At 50.4% G+C, this 21,213-nt stretch overlaps 1 protein-coding gene and 1 pseudogene across 4 annotated transcripts in view; one reads left to right on the plus strand and one right to left on the minus strand.

Annotated features, from left to right (window-relative positions):
• LOC142050080 (calpastatin-like) overlaps positions 1-9,408 on the plus strand; it is a 29,058-nt gene extending 19,650 nt beyond the window's left edge. For all 4 annotated transcript variants that reach the window (XM_075078411.1, XM_075078412.1, XM_075078410.1 and 1 more), the window contains 5 exons: positions 611-712; positions 3,700-3,801; positions 5,953-6,029; positions 6,935-7,001; positions 8,078-9,408. In XM_075078411.1, the coding sequence (XP_074934512.1) occupies positions 611-712; positions 3,700-3,801; positions 5,953-6,029; positions 6,935-6,992 (339 nt within the window). In that variant the 3' untranslated portion in view covers positions 6,993-7,001; positions 8,078-9,408. The remainder of the gene's footprint in view (positions 1-610; positions 713-3,699; positions 3,802-5,952; positions 6,030-6,934; positions 7,002-8,077) is intronic.
• A 140-nt stretch (positions 9,409-9,548) lies between these two features.
• Positions 9,549-20,989, minus strand: LOC142050477 (endoplasmic reticulum aminopeptidase 1-like; annotated as a pseudogene).
• Positions 20,990-21,213: the final 224 nt, after the last annotated feature.

A 21,213-nucleotide genomic window follows, 5' to 3' on the forward strand; every position in this document is an offset into this window, starting at 1 on the left:
TTCCCATATTGCGTATTCTTCCTGCGTAGAGGTAAGCCACAAGGGCCGAGTGCTTTCCAAAATAACCAAGTCAAGCACAAACTGAACAGGGAAGGTCAGTGCCCTTCTTAATAGAGGAAGTCAGGCTGACAGTTCTGGTGGCCTGCTTTAGCTCTTAATGCTCTAGAGGGGATGCTCTTTGTGAACTTAATAGGTACTGCAGGAAAAGACAGAAGTCTGCAAAAAAATGGTAGTTGTCCCGCTGAGTGTTTTGGGAGATGGCAGTAATGGCTGGCATTCTTGTACCCGTTCTCAGAATGTCTCTGCTTCTGTTAAACACCAAAGCAAACAAACCAGCCCCATGTGGAGTATGTTAGCTGCGACTAAGTCTTTGGAAAGCAGAAGCCTCTTCACAGAGCAACGCCTGTCAGAGTTTCCTTGTGCCTTGAACTCAGCAGATCCCAAGTATGTGAAGACAATTAGGGAGAGAAGCATTACCTTTTTTAGTTCACGTATCAATTTTTACCTGAAGTAATGTGGGGCTGGCAGTGGTAACATATGAACAGGTTTCTTCAGCTGCAGCTGAGCTCCAAACTAAGGATTGGTTTTTACTGTATCGATACCCTTACAGGTTGGTCACGTGGCAGATGAAGTACTGGAAGTCTTGTCCGGTAGCCTAGGAAAGAGGGAGCCTGATCCAGGTGACAAGAAACCTGCTGTGGACAAAGTTCAGGTAGGGAAACAATCAAACCTCAAAGAGTAGACTCTGATGTAATCGTCTTCAGCGTTCCTGTATTCCCTCAGGCTAGAAACAATTTAGAAATAGTAATTTCTTTTGTTTTAACAACAGAATCTGCTTGTGAAACCAGTTCTGTTCTGCTTAGGAAGTACTAGTAGGATTTCAGCACGGCGAGTGCCTTGTCTTAATCATTTTGCCTGTGACAGTACGGTAGTTCCCTGAGCTGCCGCAAACTGCGTTTGCTTAACGTCTTACTGCTGAACCAAAGCAGAGTTGATGTGCCCATCAGAGGTAGCACACAGCATGGTCCCTTTTCAAAAGGAACCAACTTTATAAGGAGTTGTTTAAATGAAGAATGATACATAAAACTTGGGGTTTTTCACCGATCTTGCTCTTTCAACAGGCAGCCTTAAGTAAGTCGCTGAAATATGTGTATTCTGTCTAAGGGAATGCTGTTCACAGTCACAGTCTGAATGCCTCCGTTTGCTACCCCAAACCGTGGGCCAGAGGGTATTGACTGGAGGCAAAAGTAGAGGGCAGCTCTCCTGGTGGGCTGGAACTCTATCACATGGAAGCTCCCCAAGTTGGCTTTACTACCTTTTCTTAGTTGTCGTCTTCCAACATAACTTGTATGGGGGGCTGGTCCTTTTTGCAGTCGGCTACCTATTTCTCTGTTCAGCCTTCCATTGCAGGCAGCCCAGGTAGCTGCTGAGTGGATTCCAAAAAAAGTCAAGAATTAAGACTCAGAGGTATAACGCTTATTCTGTTATTGGTCCGTGCTTGTCTGTTCACCTAACTCTGCTGATCTTCATTGAAATAAGTAGAGCTACTTCTGATATACACAGGAGGAAACAGGCAGAGAAATGAAGGCTTTCCAAAGAGAATCATAGAATGGTTTGGGTTGGGAGGGACCTTTAGAGGCCATCTAGTCCGACCCCCTGCAGTGAGCAGGGACATCTGCAACTCGATCAGGTTGCTCAGAGCCCCATCCAGCCTGGCCTGGAATGTCTCTAGGGATGGGGCATGGACCACCTCTCTGGGCAACCTGGGCCAGGGTTTCACCACCCTCAGGGTAGAAAATTTCTGTCTTATATCCAGTCTAAATCTACCCTCCTTTAGTTTAAAACCATCACCCCTTGAGCTGTCACAACAGGCCTTGCTAAAGAGATTGCCCCCATCTTTCATATCATCCCCCTTTAAGCACTGAAAGGCGGCAATAAGGTCTCCCCGCAGCCTCCTCTTCCGCAGCTGAACAACCCCAGCTCTCCCAGCCCGGCCACACAGCAGAGGGGCTCCAGCCCTCGGAGCATTTCTGTGCCCCCTCTGACCCCGCTCCAACAGCCCCGTGTCTGTCCCGTGCTGAGGAGCCCTGAGCTGGATGCAGCCATCTCTAAATTTTTCTCTTATTTCTCCAGCCTAGGTCTGAGATGTCCACAGCTCCTCTGTGTCAGTAATGATGCTGTGTCTTGTTTCAGAAAACCAAGGAGGGTGAGAAGCCGGCAGATTCCTCAGACGTTATCGCTGCTGCTAAGGTTTCTTCAGTGCACTCAGCAGCTCCTCTAGCTTCTACCTCAGTAAGCCGCCTTTTCTGTAGATCCTTATCTAGGACCTACATTTCTGTACCGAGAGGGTGGCCAAACCCCGGAACAGGCTTCCCGGAGAGGTGGTCAATGCCCCAGGCCTGCCAGTGCTAAAGAGCCCGTGGGCAATGCCCTGAATAACGTGCGCTAACTTCTGGTCAGCCCTGAAGGGGTTAGGCCGTTGGGCTAGATGATGGTTGCCGGTCCTTCGCAGCTGAGCTATTCTATTCTGTTCTGTTCTACCCCAAACAAAGAACTGGCTAATGAGGAGGAATGAGAGCACGATCTGGGCAGTTTTACCAGTATAGACTGTTGCAAAGTTAAGGAATTTGTTGCTGATAGTGGCTGCTGGGGGGAAAGAAAGTGTTCCCTCTGGGGGGAAAGAAAAAGCGTGAATTTCTGGACACTGCATGTTCAGCGGACTGCGAAGACTGGCCTGCCTGTTTCGTGTGAGTTCCACTCACTGTCGTCTTTCAGCCTGCCCGTGAAAACCCCTCCCCCGTGCTCTGAGAGGGACGTGCCCAGTCCCGTGCCGATTCCTCCAGAGTTACTGAGGACATCAGAGGATGTGTGCGTTTCCTTTCCGCGGGTCGGCACGGGTAGTTGCCTGTGTACAAATGCTTTCGTTTTTAGGCTTGGCCCTTAGCCGAGCCGCACATCTCTTTTCCTGGTCAGGGGATGACAACATTTAAAGCAGTAAGAGCGCCGTCGCTACCGCGCTGGCAAAGCCACCTGTTAAGCCTGTGAAAGGCGGGGTTCAGGGTCAATGGCAGGACAGGCAGTGCCGTGACCTCCATCCAACACCACGAGGCCCCCCCCCGGTGGTTCAGTGGTGGCGCTGGACACCCCCGCCTGTCTCCGCGTGGCGCGTGCGGTGGCGGCTCCCTCTGGTGTTTCCAGCCTGCTTTGAATGGGGCTGTAACGCTCCTGCCGCCTGGGCGTAGTAGGGCTTTCCTCCGCACCGGCTGTGAAGGGAACCGGTGTGAACGGGCAAAAGACCGTACGTATTGTGAGGATAAAACGTTAATAAGTTTCAGTTCAGACTGACGCTCCCTCAGCAGCTAATCTGCAGCGATGGTGCTGTTGGCAAAATGAACGGCAGCTACCGAAACCCAGTCTTTTCGTGGAACTGTTCTCCATAGATCAGTTAGGCTTCTGTGTAACCAAAAAAAGACACTAAATTAAATTCCGTAACCCCTCTTGGAATTCTGTTTTCTCTAGGTCCAAATATCCTGTAGTTGTTTCCCCAGGTGTTGCACTACGCTGTCATCACAAAGGGAGAGGTGGTTATTCATTGTCCACTGAAGTTGACAGTTCATTCGTCAGTACTTATATTAGCTTGATGAATGAAATTATTTTTACAGCTGATTTGCGTTCACGACTGTGTTTATACTTTGTTAGGGAGGAAAAGAGATGGATGAAGCCTTGGCTCTCCTGTCTGATTCCCTGGGACAGAGGGAGCCTGGCCCTGATGAGAACAAACCGTTTGTGGATGAAGTAAAGGTAACAAAAGACATTCTGAAACTTGTGCAGTCTGGGGAGGGGCGGGGGCTGACAAAACCAACAAAAATCAAACCTGAGAGACTTACCTTATTTCTTAGAGATTTTTTTTAAATGGTATGCTGCAATGTTTCTTACGTACTCCTAGGAGTACATGGCATGTGGGTTTCAGATGTAGGAGTAAGGTTAAAAGAAAAAACCAACACGCTCCAATGTTGTCCCACACGCAGGCACAGCAGCCCGTTCACTGAAATGCTTTTTGCTTCTAAGCATGCGCTGTTCAATCAGCTGGGTTACTTGTAGCTTTTGAGAAACATGTTGAGTTAGGAAATATCTTTTAGCCGCTTGGCGGTGAGCGTTGAAGTATTACAGGAAATTTGCAGTAGTTTGATTTCGGTGCCTTTTATCGTCATTGTTCCGGTTATTTTTTCAGGTGCCTTCTCTGGCCTCTGTTTCTAAAATGAAATTTTTGGCCTTCTTTTTGTCAAACTTTGACTTCTATAACCCCACAAATACCCAGTTCATCATCAGATGTGTTCATTTAGTCAGTCCCATTTTTTAAGTTGCCTGTTTCTGCTTGTTTTGTCCTCATTCAGTCTTGCTTCATGCGAGTGCATAAAGACCCTACTGCTAGTAAGGAAATCCGATGCTTTTCTGCGTAACGGTAGTAGTAGTAGTAGTAGTAAACAATAAACTGAAATACCTAAGGTAGAGGACATTACTGGGGGGAAGAACCGCCATGAGCTGCCCATGAATAAATTTAGGGTGGAATCTAGGAGTTTTCTACTCTCAGCCGAGGCTCTAATGTGGGGGTTGTTGGCGGCCTTAGGAACAGGTTCAAACAGCCCGGGTAGCGTTGTCCCTTGCCATAGCAAGGGAGCGAGTGCTTCACGTGCGAGATCTCAGCGACTGCTGTGCTTCACTGGAGCTGTAGGAGCCCAGCTTTCTTCATGTGTTGTTCTTTACAAAGGCATGGAAAAGGCTTATGCTGGATGAAAAAATTTCAGAAAGAAGCGTTCCTTAAAATGTCTGTGTTAAGAAATAGAAAAATGTTCTTCAGCAATAGGCATAAAAACCTGCTTGTATTTGGCATGTTCCTAGTATGCCAGGGTTCCGAGGGCGCTCTGGGGCAGCTGGTGGGATCTCAGCGCGAAAATCGTGGATGACTCCTGTTTCCTACAAGCGCTCGAACTGGCTAAGAGCCAGCAGCCCCCTCTCGTTAGCCATTTGCTCTCTTACCCTGCATGTGCTGTGTTCTGCCCTGTGCCCTGGTCCCTCACCTACAGGCAGAGGGAGCGGTGCACGCGTTGGTTTTTTGAATGGTGCATGTTTTTTGTACTTGGCTGTTAAAGCAGCTGCTGTTGTCTCTCGTCTCCTACTGGCTCCTGCCAGCCCGTCCCTGCCTGTTTCTTGCAAGGAGAAATTAAAAAACAAGACATGAATTTACAAGATCTTTGAACTTTGACCAAACCAGGATATTGGCAGGCAAAAATCAAATGCCTTGGACAGACGCAGCTGTGGAGGAATAAGCAGTTCCCAAGTGAAACTCTGCATTAGCTTCCTTAAGCTTATACTACCAGGCACCCCGTTACCAAGAGTGAATTTTAAGCTTGTCCGTACTTAGACTGTTGACTATGATTCTCTGTGCTTTTACGTTGCGGTGCGTTTCTTCCTCCGCTGGGGGGCAGAGAAGCATCAGCTTTGAAACTGAACCCTGAAAAGTTCCAAGCAGATGCAGTTCCTGGAAGGAAACAGCTCCGTTTCCAAACAGCTCTTCTGACCACTGCAGTGCTTCCCCAAGGGCTTGCCTTGACACCGAATCCTCGGCTGGCTTAGGACAAACCGGTGGTGTTTTAAGTGCTGTTTTATTTGGTTACGGGCTTTGCAGCTAAATCGTCTGCTGCAGCGTTACTGCTTATACCAGCGTTTCTCTCTGTGTACGCTTCCTGGTGCCCCGGTCTCCCCATCTTCAGACGAGGCTCCAGACTCCAGCCTGCTGCGGACTAAGGGCAGCAATGGGATGCACGCATCCTGCACTGAGCGCTCTCCCACCTTACGAACCATGTGTAAAATAATGTGTTACGGCAGATGTCAAAGTAGGAGCCGTAAATCCTCCATTCTCTTTGTAACTGTAATTATTTTTTGTCCTTGCAGTGTACAACAAAAGTGGAAAAGAAACGACCAGGAAAACGAACCCGAAGGATGAAGCATATGTCAAGGATCCTAAAAAGGTAGAAACATGCATATTATAATACAGGCAGGCACGGCTACCCTACACCGTAACTGTGAAAGATGGGCAACTGGAATTTGGAGTCGTGTTACATGGATGTTATTTTGGGCAGCATTTTGCATCAATAGGTTGAACTTGCCCATTTTTGTAAGCGTGTACATAGGAGAAAAGCACCCGTCTATTTCAAGGGAAATTTTCAGTAAATGGGCGACAAAATACGTTTCTTTCAGAGAGAGCGATCTCTACAGGGGCTCCATGCATGCTCCGCAGGCTCCTCATTCCCGTATTTGCTGATCCAGGAGCGACACTTCACATGCCTATAGCTGCCTCGGGATCCCCATCACCTCTCTCTTTTCTTGCCAGTCTTAAATAAGAGCATTCTAAAAGCGATTAGAATACACTCCTTCGACCACATGTCCTTTTCTCAAGTTATTATCATAATTTATTTTAAAAAATGCATGAAAACCTATATATATTCATAAATAAGTATGCAGAACGAATCTGGTGGGAAAAAGCTTTATTATGAAATGGCTGCGCGTGCCTTCTGTGTAACGACAGCCTTTCAATTTTCCGTGTAAAACTGGGGGGTGTCTTTAACTCGTCTTCAGAAGGATGTCTTTTTTAATGTTCTGAGTTGGGGCTGGATTGCGGGCATGGGTAAAGGATGGTGAGAAACAGGCTATGGAGAGGTCACAGCCCTCTGTATCCGAAACAAAGTGAGTGATGGAGGAAAATGGAGAACGTCTGTACTCAACAGAAGATACAGATACTGTTGTTAAACTTTCTCTAAGCGCAGATCGTATTTACGTCTGAACTGTGATTCTGATGAGTGTCTGTCACTGCTTGATTTCAGGTTTTGGCTTAGCTCACAGTGTCTTACTATCTCATGCTTCTCTTGCTCTTTAGGCTAATGGACGGTCCTCCAGCGGCAAATCTGAGAAGCAGAAAACGAGCTAAACGTTAAGACGATTGGGTGAGATTTCTTCTTCCCTATTTCTGAACTACCACAAAGGCAACTCGTGCTAGTGTTACTAAGCTGACTTTTGTGGACTTCAGCTGAACCAAGACAGGATCAGAGAGGCTGGCAGACACAACACTTGGAATGACTTTGAAGTACAGCGTTCCTAGGCAGGAAAGGTTTTCTTCACGCCTTTTGCCTGCACAGTTTGTGCAGAATTCCTTCATGTAGCTAAATCCCTTTAGGTTCCTGTACCAAAGCATTGCAAGGCATGACGTGCTGCTTCCCTAGTAAGACCTTTTTAAAGAGCAATGAAGACCAAGCACGTATCAACCGGTTGTTTTTGTCTCTAGGGCAGTGAGCTATGTCATTATTCCTGCACCAGGCTAACTCTGGGACAACATGCAGAACAGACAAAAAAGCCCCGCAGCCAGGCTGGCAGGCAGAGCAGGTTTCAGTGCCCCACTCTCGGCTTCCCTGGCACGAACACAGCCTCGCTCTGTGCCCGTGTTCCACTGCCCCCCCGGGCTTCTTTGTACTGAGCTTGATCGCACCCTTAACACAGGAGTGAGTGACCGGAGTCTTCCACCATCCTTAGTTCATGGAAGTATTCGCGTAACCACGCTTTGATGCTTGATACAGTGCTTCAGGCTGGAGGGTGTCCCGGGGTGTGGAGGAGAGAGGCAAGGGCACACCCAGTGCCGGGCTCCGTCCACCCACCTGCCAGCCAGGAGGGTCCCAGTTGTGGCTTTCTGGAGAACCTGCAGAGGAGCCTCTCCTCTGACTGCAGAGGCAGTCCTGGCAGTGTGAGTGATTACACGAGCGAAAGCCCCTGAGAAGATTTGGCAGCGAACTTCAAATGGGCAAGGCAAAGATGCATTGTTACGGTGTATCGGCAGTGGAGCTCTACCCTCGCTGCAGCATCACCTTCAAACAATACCTGGTCTCCTGCGGTATTAAGCCTTCCTGGATCTGTTTCTGTCACTAGTGGCTTACATTCCCAATAATTCCGCCCAGGTTTATTTTGTGACTTTCTTTTCCCAGTGAAAGAGGATAAGCACTCACATTTTCTTCCTTTTTCCTCCCTCCAGGGTCTCGGTGCCTCACGTAAAATGTCTTCTCTGCCTTGGTGGATAATTCTTCCTGAAGAACAAAAGCTGATGCAAAAAGCACGTGGTTATTCTGGGTGGTTTTTGTACAGCCATACTTGCTGGACTTTGTAATATTTTCTTTTTTCCCGGTAGTAGACTAAGGTGGTTTTTATTTCTTTTTTTCTCTGGCCGTTCATCAAACCACACCACCATTCTTTCTGTTATACTCATCTACTTTGACTGCTTTGTCATCCTCTTCGGTTTCAGAGAGAAAGAACGCTTTCTATTTGCAAGAAATATATTTCATAACTGAGAAGCAATGCCAAAAAAAAAAGAAAAGAATCTGCAGACTTTTGCACAGAGTCTCCACATAGTGCCTGTAAATCTCAGAATAATTTGTAAGTGCTAGCCTTTTTAGTGTTGCAGTGAGTGCACTACGTATTCTGGAATATAATGAGCTTTAGCTGTCCTCAGCCCGCCTCTGCCTGGCTGTACGGTCTTTCCTCAAGCTGGTTCCTGGTAGGAAAGCGTAGGTAAGCTGGGGGTAGCTAAAGAATGAGAAACTGGGGATTAACTGCTTCATCGAGCGTATCTAGTAATAAATCAGGTATTTTGGATGCTGCCTTAACTGTAGTTAAAACAACAAAACCACACCAGATAAGGGTCTTAGGGTTTTTGTGTTTTTCTGTTTTGTTTTTGTTTCTTTCTTACTATTTCCAATCGTATCTGTACTGTTATCTCGTAATTTCTGCAGTCTCCTGGACTGAACAAATACAAATCCTGGTGTACCAATGACACCATTACCATCACGAAAGAGGAAAGAAAGACGGCACATGAGCCTAGGCAGAGGTCAAAGAGAAGTTCAGGTCAACAGGCAGACCTCTTAAAATTTTATCCCGCACCGTTTCTGGTCCTTGCTCCTGTTCCTCGCACTCCAGAAGGGAATGCAGAAACAGGGTGGAAGTTAAAGCTGCAAGGAACAGCGTCACATTCACCTGCTCTGCGAGAGACCAGGCATGAGCAGGCACCTCTCGTAAGTCTGCTGCAGGCAGGGCTGTCGCGAGTGAGGTGTGCCAAGTGCCTCCGTGTTTTCCTCTGTCTTCATAACCCGCAGAACCCCTTTTGCACATCCTTACACATGTACCGCTTCACCCTTAGCTTGCAGAGGAAGGTCATACCAACAGTTGTTCTGATACCAAAATGAGCCTCTAGCATGTAGTGTTGCAGACGGAGACGGCCCGGAGACTTAAGTTGGGGATATGTAGACTTTTAACTGTACCTTGCAGTCTCTGAGAACCTGTGTCACACTAATAAAGTTTCCAAGAACACGCTGTGTTGTTGTAACTTTTTGTTATTACTGCTGCTATCAGAATGGGTCTTGCAAGACAAAAGAAACCCTAGAAATGATTAAAAAACCCCCAACGTTGGCCTATTAAAACTGAATGTGTTTAAAAGACCCGCAAAGTACCTGTCAGTGGTGCTGCGTGAAGGCCCTCGCAGTCTGATCAAGAGCCAGCCACAGTTTTTTCCCCTTTTCCTTTGGTTTCAAAGCTGTATCGCAGTTAAGTAGGACCGAGTTTAACTTGTGGACCCCCGTTGTGTAGGGAAGCTGCTGAAAGATTAAGGCATAAGGACAAGAGTTTTCAGAAACATAGTGATTACTGTGATGAAAAATTCCAGTTAGAATTTTTGATGAACCCTGCGGTACGCCAGTGAGTAAGAGTCGTTCTGAGGTGACAGACGGAACCAGGGGAAAACCTTTTTGCAGCATCCCAGCGTCCGTCGTTGCCCTCACTGCAGGAGTCTGTCCTTTAGCCCAGTGCTGGTTTTTAGCAAGGGGGAAAGGGAGACGCCTAAGAAGAGGAGGAAGATGGGAGTACACTGATAGTGAAACAGAAATGGGTGCGTAAGAACCCAAAAAGCTGCTGGGTGTTTGCAAGCTCTGCACAGGTGTGCGTAGACAATACCACAACCTCTCCAGCCAGTTTTCTTGTGGACGTTTTCATATAGGTAATGGCAGCTCTTTAAGTACTGCTGTTTTCAGCCAGCCCTTGGCACAGGGGTAGAATTTCTGTCCAACCTCAGGGAAAACAGATTTCCAATGACACTGAAGAATCTTACACTCTCCCTAGACCCACGCCTAAGTGGCAAAGAATGCTTTTGGAAGGTGCACTGTGCTGGTTTTGGCTGAGAAGGGGTTAATTCTCCTCACTGTGGGGGTCAGCTACCTTTCCAGCTTCCCGCGCTCTGCCGCGTGGCGTGGCAGGGGGGGCTGGGAGGGGCAGGGCCATGGTGGGGGCGGCTGACCCCGACTGGCCAATGGCAGGTTCATTCCATACCATGTGACACCATGACCAGTATATTGAGGGGGGGCAGTGGCAGCGCGCAGGCGGCGCGGCGTCGGGTCGGCGGGCGGCGAGCGGCTGCGGCGCGTGCGGTTTGTTCCGGCGGTTCGTTCCCCCTCTCCCCTCCCCTCCCTTCCCCCCTCCCCCGGGGCTTTGCGCCTCTCGTTGTTCTCCTTTACATTGCATTTCTACTGTTGTTTCTTTTAATTTTCATTATTAAACTGTTCTTATCCCAACCCACGAGCGTTACCCTTCTGATTCTCTCCCCCATCTACCGGTGGGGGAGTGAGCGAGCGACTGTGTGGGGCTGAGCTGCCGCTAAACCACGACATGCACGTATCAAGGCCACGGCGTGGAATGGTAATGTGAGAGGGCACAGGTAACGCGTCAAACTCCTAGATACTGATGGGTAGAAAACTAGATGCTTACTGCATTTGAAGGCGACTGTTGGCGTCTGCAAAACCCACCACCTTGTAGTTCATTTTGATCATAACCTACTGTAGGGCAAATCTGAAAGGGGAAAAAAAGTTTTGGTCATCTCTCTTTGATGTCATAACCATAAGTAGTGGTCACAGCCTTCACTAATATATTAGAGAGACACATTAGTCATGAGAAGTTACGAAATTTGAAAAAAACGAGACTAAGGAATACTGGCATTTGTCGTGCTGTTCCACAGTCTTAATTTTTGTATTCTGATAGCTGTACTTCTGCAGGTACTGGACAAGTCCAGCTTTAAAGGCATCAGCAGTCAGGAAGTCCCTCAGCATATTTAATATACAAGATCCCTGGGGGAAAAAAAAAAAAAAAAGAAGAGGGGCAAAGTGTTTACAAAATTAGCTTAGCTGGCAAGGTGTTTGTTTCAGAAAAACTGCCGCTAGTTTGGCACTAGTCCGCGTAACCGTTCGCTTTTGTACGTCTCTGGTTAAAAAATTATCGGGTTTTATGTATATTGAAACAGGACTTCGTTTTTTTGTGATCACTACTCCTAAAAACATGACTGATTAAGTTACGTTATTATTATTTTGATTAGTCTACAAGGCAGCACCATGTAAGGCTCCAGCAAAAAATACTCCTTGGGTTAAGAACCTAAAAAACTGATTTAAGTCTAAATTGATACAGAACAGAGAGAAGAAGTAAAGGCTTCCTGATTTTAGAAATGGAAGAGGCAGCTGCCATTTGAATGCACCCAGGTGTCTCGGACAAGGAAGTGTTCAAGTCATAAAGTTATTAACACCATGTGTCAGGGATGCCTTATGTGTAGGGGTGTACTCAGTAAAATACAGTTGTATAGTACAAGCCGTACAACTGACACCTATAGCAGTTATGTATTTACCTTCTCATAGGAAACATCATTACCAATCAGTTCTAAAATTTGAGCTGGATATTCCACAGGAGTAGATACACGATGTGATGAATTTCATGCATCCACTGCCACGGCATCAAAGAATCTCCTTAAGAAAGAGTCTCCCTAATAGGACAGAAAACAAAATATTACTACTAAATTTTGCTCAGTGACCAGAGAATCCCAATTCGTTCACTTTTCAGTCCATTCTACATGACCTTTATATCATAGAAAGAAAACAAAACATACCTTTCTTTTTATATGACAGCATAACCTCCTCCAGACAGTAAAACAGACAGCCACATGAGTTCTAGCTCTGAGCTGAGTAGAGCGGGATGATGACTTCTTTATCTCTGCTGGTGATGCCCTTGTTGATGCAAGCCAGCATCCTGTTGGCCTTCTTGGCCGCAGCAGCACACTGTTCGCTCACGCTGAGCTTCCCGTCCACCGGGACCCCCGGGTCCCTTTCCACAGAGCTGCTCTCCAGCTGGGTGGATCCCAGTCTGTGAGGATTTGTTCCATAACTTTCCCAGGGTTTGAAGCAAGGCTGATGGGCCTACAGTCACCTGGATCCTCCCTCGGGCCTTTCTTGTAGACAGGGGTAACATTTGCCTTCCTCCAGTCCTCTGGGACATCCCCCGTTCTCCACGACTTCTCAAAGGTTATGGAGAGCGGCCTTACAATGAAGTCAGCCAGCTCTCTCAACACCCTTGGGTGGGTGGCATCAGGGCCCATCGATGTGTAGGGGTCAAGCTCCTGTAATAATTCATGTGCTGACTCTTCCTTCCCTGCTGGTGGGTCGGGGTTTGGATCAACCGGCAATTTTGTTCCCAAAGCCTGGGACCCGACACTGTTGGTGAAGGCAGAGGTGACAGAAGTGTTGAGGACCTCTGCCTTTTCAGCATCGTTGGTGATTGACTCTCCCAATCTGTTTAACAGCGGGCCTACGTTTTTCTTCTTTTTCTGCTTGTGGCTGACATACCTGAAGGAACCTTTCTTGTTATTTTTGACAGCTACGGCCAGTTTCAATCTGAGCTGGGCTTTTGATTTCTAACTGCATCTCTGCACGCTCTGGCAATGCCCTTGTAGCTCTCGAGGGATAATCCTCCACTTCTCCATCTCCGGTATGCTTCCCTTTTGGCTTTGAGTAGACCCAGGAGGTCATGGTTGAGCCAAGGGGGCCTCTTGCTCCGCTTACTTCCCTTTCCTTTAGAGGGGATAATCTGGTTCTGTGCTTCCGACAGAGAGTTCTTGAAGAACTCCCACCACTCACTAGCTCCTTTGTCTTCCCTGGAAGCATCCCAATGGAATCCCTCCCAGCTGAGCCCTGAGTGAACTGAAGTTTCCTCTCCTAAAATCCAGAACCCTTGTCTTAGAGCTGACCTTCGGCATGCTCAGCAGGATCCCCAACTCCACAGTATTGTTTTTCACTTGCTCCCCCAGGGCTCAAAAGTCTTGCGTGATTTTACCCAGGTTACGGCTCTCGGTGTCATTCATGCCTACAAGAAATAGTAGCAGTGGATAGTAGTCGGTTCTCTTGAGGGGTTGTGGCACCCTCTCAGCCACATCTCGAACCTTGGTTCCTGGAAGGCAGCATACCTCTCGTGACTCCCTGTCAGGCCGGCAGATGGGTGCCTCAGTACCCTTCAACCGAGAGTCACCCACCACGAGCGCTCGTCGTTTCTTTTTACGATGTCCACGGTGTTTTGCTGGTACATTTTCCCCTTGCAGAGGACTTTGCAGGCCTTGCTCATGGGCGTCCTCAGTCGTTAAGGCTTCCTATCTGTTTCTGATTGTGATGGTGGAGGGTGCAGGCTGATGTGGAATCCTGCTTCTGAGAGTCACCAGGGTCCGTGGTGCCTCATTCTCGGAGGTGTCTGCCACGGGAACATGATTCTGAAACCACCTGCCTATCTCTGACTCAGCTCCTCTAACACTGTGCAGCCTCTCAACCGGTTCCTGCAGTTCGGCCACCTGACGTGACAGGTCATCAACCTGTGCACACCTCGTGCAGGTACTTCCCTTTTCATCAGGAGAGGGGTTTGGGCATTTGCTGCAACCCACTGCCTGTACTGACATTTCCTTTCTTACCAAACCCATCTGGCTGGACGCGTCTGACATCTCAGGGGCTTCTGCTGCAGGAACAGTGGTTTCAGCTCTGAGGCGAGTGCCCACCATTTCGCCAGAGACCAAAGCACTTGCCTGAACTGAAGACCTACAAGCAGGCTGCCGGAGTCCCTCCTGCTCACCCTGCCTGTGCCAACTGCCACGCCACGCCCTGTTTGCCCGTCCTGTGCGCCACGCTCCTTGGGGCCGTTTAAATCTCCCGCCGTTGCTTCTGGCAACGCTCCACGCCACGTCAGCTGCACGTCAGCGTCGCTTGCGAGAGCTGCCAGCTCCTGATGGGTCCCTCTGCTCACCCCCAGGCTTGTCAGGATCGAGGAACCGCCTTGCCTGCCCTGATCTAGTGCTGAGCCACAGGACTTGCCCTTGCCGCCGCTGTGCTCCTCGCCGACTGAGCGCTGTTGGCGGTTAATTTTTGCCAGTGAAATCTTGTAGGTTGAAGGAATTCAGCAGTTTGGTGACCTAAGGAGAGGATATTGGGTCTAGTGGTGCCCCAGCTTGTGGGAATTGAAAATTGAATTTGGGTTGTGGGCTTTCTCTTGGGATATGCGGGTTCTGTCCTGCATTATGGAGCCTACTTTTCATGAGTTGTAGGCAGAGTTTGCTAAAGGGGAACAATGTTACCTGTCTCTAAGGCCTTTTAGATCAGGTTTGTGAACTCCCATTCTGATTTTTTAGGCAGATATTTGGAGCATGGGAGTACTGCTGTATGCTCTACTGTGTGGCTTTCTCCCCTTTGATGATGACAATGTCATGACTATCTACAGGAAGATAACGGTAGGTATTGACGGTCCTAGAACACACTAGGAAAAGGCATTGATAAGCGTTGTGCGAGGCCTTTGCTTTTCTCCTGGTGGAACCCGTTGAGCTGTGCCTAGGGGGAAAAGGTGCTATCATCTGCTGACTTTTGTTAACGCTTTGCTACTTTTCCTATCGGTATTTTGCGGTTTTGCTTCCACCTTTGATCAGCCTTAGCAGTACTCTAGCTTGGTCCTGTAATAGGATAGGAAACTGAGTTTCAGGAGACGCATTTTCTTGCTGGTGGGCTGGATTCATCTGGCTTCTCCTTGTATTGCATGGAATAGAATTGCAACGATGTCGTTTGATTTGCCAAAAGTAATGTTCTTAAGTGTCAGCTGTTCTCATGTCTAGGAAAAGCAGGATCCTGCATCTGCTGTTACGCTTTCCTCCTCCAAAATGAGGAGGAAGCGTAAGACACCACAATCAACAGAAGTTGAATAAATAGCAGGTAACAGAATTCAGGCATTGGTTCTCTTTCCCTGCAAACTCCTGCTGATGCAGCTGAACAGCTGCTGTTCCACGTCATACGCACGCCTCTACCAACCACTTCTAAGCTGGCATGAAATTTAGGTTGATAAAGCTTCCAGTAAGTGAGTGGGTGAGGAGGAGCTACGGGGGCTAAGGCCTCTGGCTTCCTCTGCCTCTTTCTCCTTCTCTCACTTAAGAGTCTCATATACCCCCCAAAAAAACCCCGAAAATGCCTCAAGAGCGTTCAAGGACTACTCTGGCCCGGGGCAACTGACAGCCAATCTACAAAAGAAATGGTTTTGGGATGCGTAACAATCAGAGCTCTGCGGAGTGCAGGATTAGTTCAGCAAGTGGCATGGCTTTTTAGGCTGGAATTGGAGCGGACTTGAGTACCTTGACAGAAGACCTGTAGGAAGCCCAGTCTGAGCTGTAAAGAAAGAAAAAAAAAAAAAAAAAAGCAAAAAAAAAAGCCATGGCTAACTGAGGCAAAGAAATCGTGTAAAGGTGCTGATACTCAGGGGAGTCACCATTCAAATTATGTGACTTTCCTGCTTGCATAATCATAGAATATGTCAAGCTGGAAGGGGCCCGTGAGGATCATGGAGTCCAACTCCGTGCTCCGCACAGGGCTACCTAAAGCTAAACTGTATGACTAAAAACGTCGTCCAGAGCACGTTCGGAAGCACTTGCGCTTTCTCAGTAAAATTACTCTAAAGGGGAATCAACTCGGTCGTCGATCAGACTTGAGCTACCTCTGCCTCTCTGCTTGCGGTGCGAACTGCATTGTCTACCCATTAGGTCAGTATGTGTTGAGAACTTGTCCATTTACAAGCATACTTTAGTAGGATGACGGAAAATCCTTTATGCTGGTCATTACGCCAAGAAGCAGAAGCCGGTAAATGAGCTAACTGCTGCAGGTATTCATCCTCTTAACCTGGTCAATAATTGAAACGTGACCAGAGAGCTTAGATGTGGAGTGGAGATCTTAAGGTTATCAAAGATGATTTCTGCACAGGTATAGGTGACTAACGTGCACAGGAACTGGGAGCTGAGTTGTTTACACCAACAGAATGTTGGCCAGAGAAACTTGTTAAAGTGAAGTGAGAGGACCAAGTTTTAAAACTCAGTCCAGGCACAGGCAAAACCCAATAAAGTCACGGGTGTTACAGTGCAGGCTTGCTCTTTCCACTCTTGAGTATGTTTTAATTTTATCTGGTTGTGAATGGAAAATTGCTTGCAATGAGGACACTTATGCATTGTTGTGGGATTTAATTTTACACGTTATAGATCCTGAAATTTATAGTTATCTCAGCTCAGAACTGCGTGGGTGAGGAGCCCATGTGGCCAGAGCAGGGAGAGGTTTCAGGGACATGTGGGGCCTCGGTGGCCAGCACCTTCCAGCTCATGCCAGCGCCCCTGCCTCCCTCCTTCCTGGCTCCACGAAGAGCTGCGGGGGCAGGGGTGGCCCTGACCAGAGGGGCTCCCAGGTCCCTGCAGATCTGCGCTCTGACCTCGGCTGGTCCTTTCTGTTCCAGCCCTTCGAGGCACGGTGAATGACCGCAGCCTCTCGGTCGCTTCCCTGGCATCTCAAACCCTGCTGATCCTGGGCGCTGCAGCACCAGAGCCTCCCTCCGGATCCCGCCTGCAAGCACTGTGCTACCGGCTCCGGAGGGTGTGGAGGAGGAGGAGGAGGACCCCTGCCCTGGGAGAGCCGGCTGCCTGTGCTGCTGGAACTGGGTGCAGCGCTGATCCCCGGGTGCTCTGCACACTGGCACCACCTGAGCAGCTGGACCTGTCCCCTTGCCAGAAGCTTCTGCCGCGCTCCCGTTTCATGGGGAGGGGCATGACTGGGCCGTGGCCCATGGCTCCAGTGTGTTCGCTGGCCGGGAAGCCTCAAGAAGCAGCCAGGTGCTGTGGCAGGGCAGCGAGAGGAACGCTTTGGAATGTGGCCCAGGAAGGAAACGGGCATCGTGCAGCCTGGAAGCAGAGGCCTTTGCACAGCTGGCCTGCCTGTGTCTCCCGGCCGTAGATAAAAGGAGTGTGGAACTCAGGGCAACCATGCCAGACCCTCCACGCACAACTATGGAGTGCTGCTGCCACCCCCTAGACAGCTGTAGGGCATGTGTGGCATCCTGGTTGCCCCCTGGGGAGCCCTTCTGTCCCGCAGGCCCCCACAAGGGCACCAGGAGGGCCCCCACCTGGCTCTGTGGAGCCTTGCTCTTCCCCAGACAGTTGGAAGGGCTCTGCTGCGCCCAACGTGGAGCCCCGGGTAGCCGTACTGCTCCCCAGGCCCTTGCAGCGGCCCTGTGGCGCCTTCCATGGGGCCCTGCGAGGCCCAGGAGAGTCCCTGGGGCTCTCTGCAGGGGCTGCTTGGCCCCACACGTGCCCCTGAGAGGGCTTTGAGAGGCCCTGGGGATCTCTGGAGGGCAGCGGGGCCCTGCCTGGGCCCTGGCCAAGCCCAGCAGCCGTGTGCAGTGAGATTGGCCATGTTGGAGCCCCATTGCTTCTCCACCCCCTGCTGACCAGAGCAGCAGCTCCTCCCCGGGGCGTGTACGGGGCGCTGGGAGGGGTCAAGAGTGGGCCCGGCCAGTGGGGAAGCGGGCAGGGGCAGAGGCCCCCCACACTAAATGGAGCCATAGTCAGCCATGCACGTGTCCCACCACGACAGCGGTCTCTCGCTGTCACACGCCACCTCACTGCCCACAGCTTTCTTCACCTAACCCCGGCTGCTCCCACAGGGAGAAACTCCTTTGTCGTGACTTTCATGAATTGCTCGCTTTTATTTCACAGAATACACAGAATCGTATAGCTTGGGAAAGACCGTCAAGATCATCGAGTCCAACCGTTAACCTACGACTGCCAGTTCACCACTAAACCATGTCTCTAAGCACAACATCCGAACCGCTTTTCAATACCTCCAGGGATGGTGAGTCAACCACTTCCCTGGGCAGCCAGTTCCAATGGCTGACAACCCCTTCAGTGGAGTAATATTTCCTAATACCCAACCTAAATCTGCCCTGGCGCAACCTGAAGGCTGTTTCCTCCCATCTGATCACTCGTTACTTGGGAGAAGAGACCAACCCCCACCTCGGTACAACCTCCTTTCAGGTAGCTGTAGAGAGTGATAGGCTCTCCCTTCAGCCTCCTTTGCTCCAGGCTAAACACCCCCACCTCCCTCAGCCGCTCCTCATAAGACTTGTGCTCCAGACCCTTCCCCAGCTTCGTTGCTCTCCTTTGCACATGCTCCAGCAGCTCAATGTCTTTCCTGTAGTGAGGGGCCCAAAACTGAACGCAATATTTGAGGTGCGGCCTCACCAGTGCCAAGTACAGGGGGACCATTGCTTCCCTGTTCCTGCTGGCCACACTATTCCTGGTACAAGCCAGGATACCGTTGGCCGCCTTGGGCACCTGGGCACACTGCTGGCTCATGTTCAGACGGCTGCTGAACCCCATACACTTGGCCTCAGCACATCCAGCCAGCCCATCCATATCCCTCTGCAGCGCCTTCCTACCCTCCAGCAGATCAACACTCCTGAGCAACTTGGTGTCATCGGCACACTGACCGAGGGTGTCCTCGATCCTCTCGTCCAGGTCATTGGTAAAGACATTACACAGAACCTGCCCCAACGCTGAGCCCTGGGGAACCCCGCTCGTGACCGGCCACCAGCTGGGTTTAGCTCCGTCACCACAACTCTCTGTTTTTCTGGCCAGTTTTTCACCCAGCAAGGAGTACACCCGTCCAAGCCATGAGCAGACACTTTCTCCAGGGGAATGCTGTGGGAAGCACTGTCAAAGGCTTTACTGAAGTCTAGGTAGACAACATCCACAGGCTTTCCCTCATCACGAGGCGGGCCACCATGTCACAGAAAGAAATCAGGTTAGTTAAGCAGGACCTGCCCTTCCTAAACCCGTGCTGTCTGGGCTGATCACTTGGTTATCCTGTACGTGCTGCGTGACGGCACTCAGGATGATCTGCTCCATGACCTTCCCTGGCACCGAGGTCACGCTGACAGGCCTGTAGCTCCCCGCATCCTCCTTCCGGCCCTTCTTGTAGAGGGGCGTCACGTTTGCTAATCTCCTGTCAGCTGGGACCTCCCCGGTTAGCCAGGACTGCTGATAAATGACGGAAAGCGGCTTGGTGAGCACTGCTGCCAGCTCCCTCAGTACTCTCGGGTGGATCCCATGCGGCCCCATGGACTTGTGTGTGTCTAGGTGGTGTGGCAGCTCACTAACCATTTCCCCTTGCATTATGGGGGCTCCGTTCCGCTCCCCGTCCCTGTCTTCCAGCTCAAGGGGCTGGGTACCCAGAGTACAACTGGTCTTACGATTAAAGACTGAGGCAAAGGCGGCATTAAGTACCTCAGCCTTTGTCGCTCTGTTTCCTCTCACATTGAATAAAGGCACCTGGTGATTCCCCTTAGCCCTCCTTTTGCTGCTAGGGTATTTATAGAGGTATTTTTAGTTGTCTCTTACAGCACTAGCCAGATTAAGCTCTAGCTGGGCTTTGGCCCTTCTAATTACCTCCCTGCATAAACTCACTACACCTTTGTAGTCCTCCTGATTTGCCTGCCCCTTCTTCCAAAGGTCATAAACTCTCCTTTTTTGCCCTGAGTTCCAGCCAAAGCGCTCGGGTCAGCCTGGCCGGTCTTCTTCCCCATCGGCTTGTCTGTTGGCACATGGGGACGGCCTGCTCTTGCGCCTTTAAGACTTCCTCCTTGAAGAATGTCCAGCTGTCCTGGACTCCTTTCCCCTTCAGGGCTGCCTCCTTCGGGACTCTGTCAATGCGCCCCCTGAAGAGGCCAAGGTCTGCCCCCTGCAAATCCAAGGTAGCAATTCTGCTGACCCCCCTCCTTACTTCTCTGAGAATCAAAGACTCTAATGTTTCATGATTGCTACGCCCAAGATGGCCGCCAACCAGCGCATCACCCACGAGCCCTTCTCTGTTTGCAAACAACAGGTCCAGCGGGGCGCCTTCCCCAGTTGGCTCCCTCACCAGCTGTGTCAGGAAGTTCTCCCCAGCAGCACTCCAGGAACCTCCTAGACTCTTTCCGCTGTCTTGTCTTTCCAGCAGACATCCGGTAGACTGAAGTCCCCCACGAGGACAAGGCGAACAATCACGAGGCTTCTCTCAGCTGCTTGCAGAATAATTCATCTGCCAGGTGTAGCCAGAGGGTGCCTGGCACCCAAGTCCCACTACCTGTGACAAAGGTAACAGCACACCAGTGCTTATGCTGCAATCTCAGTCAGAGTGGCCCGGGAGGCTGTACCGCCACAAAAAGTCATGGAAGGACTGGGAGAGATTTGCAAAGTACTGGGTGCTGAGAGCGTAGTTGTGCCCAGCCCACAGTGGCTCGGCAGTGAGGAACGCCACCCACTCAACGGGCAGGTGCTCCAGCACCCGTGCCTCCCTCACCGAGCAGGCGCTCCCGGCCTCGATGTCGGCCCTGGTGACGTGCAGGCGCCTGCTGGGCAGGACAAGCGCTCCGCTCTGCCGGGGGACTACGTCCTCTATGACGGCAGCCCCACCAAAGGTCAGGGTGGTGAGCTTAGGATGGACGAGGAGGTGGTAACGCAGCGGGACGACGTGCCTGGGGAGCCTCATCGCATCCCAGGGAAACCACATGGTGCCGCCAGCCCTGTCACCGCTGAGAGACAAGGCCACGCTCAGCAGTCCCAGCAGCCCCACTGCCGCAGCCGCACAAGGGCCTGGAAATGGTTGGCCCGGGGCAGCGCTGCCATTTTCCACTGGTGGCCTCTGGCGACCGCCTGACAGGGACAGGAAGAAACCGCACAAGTTCCCCCACCGGGCACAAGCCCTGAGGCAGGCGGCATCGTGCCACCGCCCCGGCCACCTTCAGCACGCCGGTACCTGCCGCAGGCCCACAGCCCCGCAGGCCCCAGCGCTGCCCCCACCACCGCCCCTTGCAGAGCAGGTTAGCCGGCAACTCAGCCCCACACAGCCGCTCGCTCACTCCCCTTCCAGCGGGGTGGGGGAGAAAATCAGAAGGGTAAAAGTGAGAAAGCTCGTGGGTTCAGATAAGAACAGTTTAATAATT

This window comes from Phalacrocorax aristotelis, chromosome Z (genome assembly GCF_949628215.1).
Source record: "Phalacrocorax aristotelis chromosome Z, bGulAri2.1, whole genome shotgun sequence".
NCBI classification, from domain to species: Eukaryota; Metazoa; Chordata; class Aves; order Suliformes; family Phalacrocoracidae; genus Phalacrocorax; species Phalacrocorax aristotelis.